Source organism: Bison bison, unplaced genomic scaffold (assembly GCF_000754665.1).
Source record: "Bison bison bison isolate TAMUID 2011002044 unplaced genomic scaffold, Bison_UMD1.0 scf7180017864061, whole genome shotgun sequence".
NCBI classification, from domain to species: domain Eukaryota; kingdom Metazoa; phylum Chordata; class Mammalia; order Artiodactyla; family Bovidae; genus Bison; species Bison bison.
In genome coordinates, this window is record NW_011494633.1 from 4,474,761 (window position 1) to 4,483,199 (window position 8,439).

The 8,439-nt window shown below is 46.5% G+C and overlaps 1 protein-coding gene across 1 annotated transcript in view; it reads left to right on the forward strand.

Moving 5' to 3' along the window:
- Nucleotides 1-8,439, forward strand: part of LOC104985863 (chromosome unknown open reading frame, human C14orf159) — a 63,854-nt gene that overhangs the window by 45,012 nt on the left and 10,403 nt on the right. Inside the window, 2 exon segments of the mRNA XM_010836260.1 lie at nt 4,019-4,062; nt 4,065-4,160. Coding sequence (XP_010834562.1) covers nt 4,019-4,062; nt 4,065-4,160 — 140 coding nt within the window.

The window sequence follows — 8,439 nt, forward strand, 5'->3', positions numbered from 1 at the left end:
ATATGAAAATTATTATTTTAAAAAAAGACCATCAGTTTCTCAAACTGAGTTATGACCCATTAGAGAGAGAAGTAAAATCATTTCAGGGGGGTTAACCAGCATCTTTGGAAAATGAAATAGAAATGTTGTATTGCTTGTATAGTAGTGGTAAGTACCCTCTTGTGAAACTCTGTGTGTGTATTTTTTCACTGTGCAGTGGTCAAACATTTTGAAAAATACTTCTTAATTATATGCTCTCTCCTGTGTGCGTGTATGTGCTTACTAGTGTCCAACTCTTTGCAATCCCAGGGACTGTAGCCCACCAGGCTCCTCTGTCCATGGGATTTTCCAGGCAGGAATACTGGAGCGGGTTGCCATTTCCGTCTTCAGGGGATCTTCTCAACCCCGGGACCAAACCTATGTCTCCTGCATTGGCAGGTGGGTTCTTTATCACCAGCGCCACCTGGCAAGCCCGTGATGTATATTAGAAATGCTTATATTCTCCAAATTGTTGGCATACAAACAAAGCTCTGGCAACTCAGAGAGAAACTAGAGAATTCTCCTGAGTGGGACCCCTGATGCCAGATAACACCAGTGTTGCTCTGTTTGCAGAGTGGAGGGAGGGGAGCCCGATCTGATAGTGGGGAGAGAAGATTTCGCTGTTTTTGGATAAGATGCATGAGCTCTTCCCAGGGAGCAGGCTTCCCAGGACTGGATTACTTCCCACTGTAGTTAAATGGACCCTTATGGCCTAAAAACATCAATCCGCCTTCACGTGGTATGAAACGAGTTCCCAGAAGGGAAAGTCCAGAACAGAAGATATATTCATCTCGATTGGAGCTCTTGTTCTGAACTGCCTTTTCATCACCACTGATGTAAATCTAGCTGGAATTCAGGGTCAGAGCTCCTTCCTCTTCCTGGTTCTGCTTCTCAGAAAAAGGGGCTGCCTTTTCTGACACTGCACATGTAGCCTCAGGACCACATTGAGGTGGTAACACCTACTCAGTGGCCTGCCATCTAAGCATACGTGATCCATCATCTTCCAGCACAACAAAAGGACATGGACAGGCATGTAGATTTTGTTTTTGTAGTTTTTAGTGCTGTGCTGGGTCTTCGTTGCTCAAGAGCCTTTGGTAGTCACAGGGACTGGAGGCTACTCTCCGGTTGCGGTGCAGGGGCTTTTCACAGCAGTGGAGCACGGGCTTAGGTGCCCAGGCTTCAGTAGTTGGGGCTCCTGGGTCCAGCAGTTGCGGCTCACGGGCAGAGTGTCTTGCGGCATGTGGGATCTTCCTGGACCAGGGATAGAACCTGTGTCCCCGCAATTGGAAGGTGGATTCTTTACCACTGACCCACCACCAGGGAAGCCCAATTTTGTTCTTTTAAACATATCCAGAAAAAGGCACTCAGAGTTCAGACTTTTTTGTGTTGTGTTACTAATGAAACATGCATAATGTAAATTTGTAACCATTTTTTAGTGTGTGGTTCAGTGATAATAAGGTATATTCACTTTGTTGTGAACTATCACCACCATCCATCTCTTGAACTTTTCCATCTTCCCAAACTGGAGCTCTGTCCCCATTAAGGAATAACCCCCCTCCCGCCAGTCCCTGGCAACCACCAACCTACTTTGTGTCTCAGAATTTGACTGTTTTAGTCTCCCATGTAAGTGAAATCATTCAGTGTTTGTCCTTTGGTGACTCGCTTATTTCACTTAGCAAAATATCCTCAAAATTCATGCATGTTACACCTTACCTGCCTCCTGGGAAAGCTGTATGCAGGTCAAGAAGCAACAGTTAGAACCAGACATGGAAGAACAGACTGGTTCCAAATTGGGAAAGGAGAGTGTCAAGGTTGTATATTGTCAATCTGCTTATTTAACTTACATGAAGAATACATCATGCAAAATGCTGGACTGGATGAAGCACAAGCTGGAATCAAGACTGCCAGAACTTAGACATGCAGATGACACCATGCTTATGGCAGAAAGCGAAGAGGAACTGAAGAGCCTCTTGATGAGAATGAAAAAGCTGGCTTAAAACTTTCACCAATCAAAAAGCAGATGGCATCTGGTCCCATCACCTCATGGCAAATAGATGGGAAACAATGGAAACAGTGACAGATTTTCTTGGGCTCCAAAATCACTGCAGATGGTGACTGCAGCCATGAAATTAAAAGATGCTTGCTCCTTAGAAGAAAAGCTATGACCAGCCTAGACAGCATATTAAATAGCAGAGACATTACTTTGCCAACAAAGGTCCATCTAGTCAAAGCTATGGTTTTTCCAGTAGTCTTGTATGGATGTGAGAGTTGGACTATAAAGAAAGATGAGCACTGAAGAATTGATGCTTTTGAACTGTGGTGTTGGGGAAGACTGTTAAGAGTTCCTTGGATTGTAAGGAGATCCAAACAGTCAATCCTAAAGGAAATCAGTCTGAATAGTCATAGGAAGGACTGATGCTGTAGCTGAAGCTCCAATACTTTGGCCACCTGATGCAAATAACTGACTCCTTGGAAAAGACCCTGGTGTTGGGAAATATTGACGGCAGGAGGAGAAGGGAACGACAGAGGATGAGATGGTTGGATGGCATACCGACTCGATGGACATGAGTTTGAGCAAGCTCTGGGAGTTGGTGATGGACAGGGAAGCATGGTGTGCTGCAGTCCATGGGGTGGCAAAGAGTTGGACCTGACTGAGTGACTGAACTGAACTGAACTGAATGACATGTCAGAATTTCCTTCCTATTAAAGGCTGAATAATGGTCCTTTGTATGTACAGACCAATTCTGCTTATTTGTTCATCCATCAGTGTACACGTGGGTAGCATCCACCTTCTGCTTAATGTAAATCATGCTGCCACAGGTGCATAAATACTTCTTTGAAACTCAGCTTTCAATTCTTTGGGGTTTCAAAGAATACTCTGGCATTTGTACATCTGTACACAGAAGTGGAACTGTTGGATCATATGGGTTGTTTGAGTAATCTCTGTACTGTTTTCCATAGCAGTTAAGGTATTAAAGAATTCCATCATGGGGGTATTTAAAGAGATATAAAAGTGTAATTTTCATGTTCTTAGATGATTAAAACAGTATTTCTCCTAATTGTGATAGAAGCCACCACCACTAACACTGAGCCCTGGGTAGGTGTGGAGGGCTATGCGCTCATACTTTTTCTCACTTAACCCTTCCGACACTGTATGAGGCAGGTCCTATTGTTAGGTCATCTGACCGATGCAGAAACTGAGGGTTCAAGGGTTTAACTACTCACCCAAGGCCAGCAGCATCAGGACCTAAAACCTACACAATCTGATTCCACAACCCACTTTCTTAACCCCTGTCGCATCTGTGCCCCTTCTTTCTCTCTCTCGTCTAAAAAAGTTTATCTTGTGTTACAGTCATCTGTCTTCCATTTCAATTCCTTTTTAGTCTGTTTTGAGGGCTTCCCAGGTTGCACTAGTAATAGAGAAACTGCCTGCCAATTTGGGCGATGTAAGAGATGCAGATTTGATCCTTGGGTCAGGAAGATCCCCTAGAGTAAGGCATGGCAACCAACTCCAGTATTCTTGCCTGGAGAATTCCATGGACAGAGGAGCCTGGCGGGCTACAGTCCATAAGGTCACAAAGAGTCAGACATGACTGAGATAATTTAGTCTGTTTTGTGTCTGTAAAGCAAACAAGATCCTGGAAGAGGCCAACAATGGGCCAGTAGCAGCCAGCACTCGCCCCACTGGGTTTTGGCTGCCCTGCTGGTTAACAGAGACTTGGGTGGGCTACCAGCAGCATCCACCACGGTGACCCGGCCGCCGGCCTCCCTGCTCTCACAGCCTCTGACTCTAACACAGCGCTGAAGATTCTGATTCCATTTCTCAAATTGATCTGATAGGGTAGCCCCCAGCACAGGCGCTGGCACACAGTGGACGTTCAACCAAGTTCTGCAGGAATAAAAAAAGAAAGAAGGGTCCTTCACGCACAAACACAGGAAAGTGTGATCCTGCCAGGCACCTGGCTCTCCACAAGGACCCTGTGCCCTCGCCCCCTGGCAGGTTTGACCATCTGGTGGCAATCGAGCATGCGGAAAGGGCTGCCACTGCTACAACTCGAGGAAGAGGAACGTCGAGCTCTTGGGGGACCCTATTGATGACCTTTTCCTTGGTGCACACAAAATTCCTGGAATCTCGTCAACTGGCAAGCAAGGAGCACTGAAAATTCCACAAGAAAATGTCAGCACGAAATGCCTTTTTTATTGACTATTGAACAAATGACAGGAAGGAGTTATATGGGACCATTGTTTTCCACTCCAGAAATGGTCTTTGTTTATTCTGGTCGGTATAGGCAATAACGACTCTGAAATCCAGTGTTTACAAGGGTAGGAAAGGGAAATGATGTCTAACCAAGAATATTCTATTTGTCCAACTCTAAAACATCAAAACTAATAATAATGACTACTAAAATCAAGGCCTGGCATATTATTTCGGTCATATAAGATGAATGCACCATATGTGTTCTGTGTCATCTTATGAAGTAGATTATTTTTAAGTATATTTTAAATTTCTGATCAGTGTGATATTTTGATAGCTAATAATGTAATAATGTGATCATTTGTGTTTATATAGAATTTTATAGTATTCAAAGAGGATTCATAAAAATTATATTGCTTAATCCACTTTTAAAACCTATATGGGACTTCCCTGGTGGTCCAATGGTTAAGACTTTGCCTTTCAATGCAGAGGGTGTGAGTTTGATCCCTGGTTGGGGAGCTAAAACCCCACATGCCTCATGGCCAGAAAACCAAAATGTGAAAGAGAAATGATATTGTAACAAATTCAATAAGAATTTTAAAAATGGTCCACATCAAAAAAATCTTCAAATACTTATTTAACAAAGTAAATAAACACATAAATCTGTAGGTAAGGAAGGTCCACTCCAGTATTCTTGCCTGGAAGATCCCATGGACAGAGGAGCCTGGTGGGCTTTAGTCCATGGGGTCACTAAGAGTCGGGCACGACTGAGAGACTTCACTTTCACTTTTCACTTTCATGCATTGGAGAAGGAAATGGCAACCCTCTCCAGTGTTCTTGCCTGGAGAATCGCAGGGATGGGGGAGCCTTGTGGGCTGCCGTCTATGGGGTTGCACAGAGTCGGACACGACTGAAGCGACTTAGCAGCAGCAGCAGCAGCAAGGAAGGTATAGTTTCCGAAAGTGAGGTCTAGGGTGGTGTCTCGAGGTTCCCTAGTTAATTAGGAGTAGAGGTCAGACTCCCAGGGTCTCACCAGACATACTTCAGGGGATCAGGTTACCTTTATGAATTTCTGAAAGGCTTGATGGAACTGAACACCAGCGTGCCTCCCCTGGGGGGATATCAGCCTGTGGGGGCAATTAAGGCGTGTTTGTCGTCCATATTTACTTGTTCTCTGCTTTCAAACAGTTCTGAGTGTTTCCCAGACTCATTAGCTGTCTTTGGCTTTTTGAGGTTTTGATGAGACAATGAAAGCCTTCCTGGCTGCGTAGAGAATTTCTGCCAATCTCCCAGGTCTTTCCCAGAAGAGGCCTTGGGTGTGGCGCCCACAGTGAAACTGGCTTCCTCCTTTCCTGCCTCTCGGGGCTGGGTGGGTGAGGACCTGAGGCCTGTGGGGAAGCCTCCCAGGGTAGGATGGGGGGAAGGAGATTCTGCATTGGAAGGGGCCCAGAGGGTCCAACCTGGACCTGTGCGATTCCCTGCTACTGAGGCCCCCAAGATCCTGGAGGAAGCAGATGGAGCCGGCTGTTGGTGTTCTCAAGCTACTGACTTTGTGGACCCTTCTCTTGGCCTCAGGATCCCCGGCCCCTCCTGTAGCTGCCCAGCCTCCTGCTCGGCCCACTACCCCTCCTGGGGTGCTCCTCTCTCTCCTCCGCTCCATCAACACCCTGATTCCTCAGCCCCACAGGCAGTTGCCTTGTCGTGGAATCGCACTCAACTGAGAATCAGGACACCCACCTCCCACTCACTACCTGGGCCCTGTCCTTCTCAGAGACCCCGTGAAGTGAGGAGATCAAGGGCACCGACGGGACAGACCTCAGGAGTGAGCAAGATGAATTTAAGATGCTGAAGGGCAGAGACAGAAACAGACAAGCTAGCAATGCTGTGTCGTTATTTTCTTTCATTCAGTGGGCTGTCGTGGATCTAGAAAACTGTTCTGAGAAAATTCCTCAGGGTGTGGACCTGAGGCGCCTGGTCATTCACAACGAGCACAAGGCACCAGGTCTCTGAAGCCCCCAGTGAGTTGGCTCCAGACCTCTCTCCACCGTCACACAGTGAAATCTCACCTCTGGTGGTTCTTCCACATAGTTGTAGAAACAGACACAAAGACCATCCTACAGCATTCTGTAGGCTGGGGGGTGGGAGGGGGTGCGGGGGGCAGACCATCTGTCCTTGAGGCACTGGTGTAACCAGGAAGGGTGCATTTTGAATTTATGCTGGATCTGTGTGTTTAGTCGTGTCCGACTCTGTGAGCCCATCGACTGTAGCTCACCAGGCTCCTTCATCCATAGAAGTTTCCAGGCAAGAATACTGGAGTGGGTTGCCATTCCCTTCGCCAGGGGATCTTCTCAACCCAGAATTGAACCCAGGCTGCTTCATTGTGGGCAGATTCCTTACCATCTGAGCCACAAGCACCTTGGTGAACAGTTAGCTAGAGGCAGCTGTAACCACCTTCTGGAGGCAGGATGAGCTGACCTCTAGTCTACAAAATCCTCCAGAAATACCTGGACGCAGGACCAGATGGTGTTCGTAGGGCGCCACCTGAAAGGGTACAGGCTACAGGGCTTGTTATTAATAGATTTTTTCATTTTCTGGCAAAAGTGGCATTGCCTGGTAATTATTTTTAGCCAATTATGTTTAGCCAATAATTATTTTTAGCCAGTTCACCTATCTTGAACACCATTTATTTCACCAATGCATTAAATAATTTCTAGCACTTACTTATTCTGACATATTTATTCTAGCATTTATTATGCTAATTAACAAACCTTCTGGTGCCTATCAGATGGGTCTTTCAATTGTGGTCTCTTTCAAATGCTAACCGGCCACCCGTGGGGTGTGAATTTCTGATTAGGCTACTTTACATATTAACCAGGCGCCCATCTGGTGTAAATTAAAATTAACTGACACACATACATTTCACATACTTGAGACGGAAGCCTTTTAATTACAGAATTGACTTTAACAACCTATGCCAATTCCCGCCTACAAATGGAATGCTGTCTGGTCAAACTAATGGGACTCAGGGTCTTGTGGCCACACCCTGTTCAGGAGCCACTGGAAAGGAGACCAAGTCCTGGGTGTCACCATCTCCCATGGACCTGGCACTTTCAGCATAGAGGGCACTCCATCTGTGACTGGAGAATGTGCTCTAAAAGGGGACACAGCCACACTGTTGAGTTCCAAACCTCTGCTGCTAAGTCACTTCAGTCGTGTCCAACTCTGTGTGACCCCATAGACGGCAGCCCACCAGGCCCTGCCGGCCCTGGGATTCTCCAGGCAAGAACACTGGAGTGGGTTGCCATTTCCTTCTCCAATGCAGGAAAGTGAAAAGTGAAAGTGAAGCCGCTCAGTTGTGTCCAACTCTTAGCGACCCCATGGATTGCAGCCCACTAGGCTCCTCTGTCCATGGGATTTTCCAGGCAAGAGCACTGGAGTGGGCTGCTATTGCCTTCTCCTCTAAACCTCTACTCATTTTCTATTAATTAATTAATGTACTTATTTTTGGCTGAGCTAGGGTCTTTGTTGCCGTGTGCGGGCTTTATTTAGTTGCGGTGAGCAGGGGCTACTCTCCAGTTAACAGTGTGTGGGTTTCTCATTCAGTGGCTTCTTGTTACTGAGCGCAGGCTCTAGTGGTGCAGGCTTCAGTAGTTGGTGCTCAGGCTTAGAAGCTCTGACACGAGCACTTAGTTGCCCCAAGGCATGTGGAATCTTCCCAGATCAGGGATCGAACCCACGTTGCCTGCATTCAGGTGGATTCTTAACCACTGGACCACCAGGGTAGTCCATCAACTTGTTTTTGTTTAATTTTTAACTGAAGGACAATTGCTTTACATTACTATGTTGCTTTCTGCTGTACATCACCATGAATCAGCCATCAGATCAGATCAGTCACTCAGTCATGTCCAACTCTTTGCGACCTCATGAATTGCAGCACACCAGGCCTCCCTGTCCATCACCAACTCCCGGAGTTCACCCAGACTCACGTCCATCGAGTCAGTGATGCCATCCAGCCATCTCATCCTCTGTCGTCCCCTTCTCCTCTTGCCCCCAATCCCTCCCAGCACCAGAGTCTTTTCCAATGAGTCAACTCTTCACATGAGGTGGCCAAAGTACTGGAGTTTCAGCTTTAGCATCATTCCTTCCAAAGAAATCCCAGGGCTGATCTCCTTCAGAATGGACTGGTTGGATCTCCTTGCAGTCCAAGGGACTCTCAAGAGTCTTCT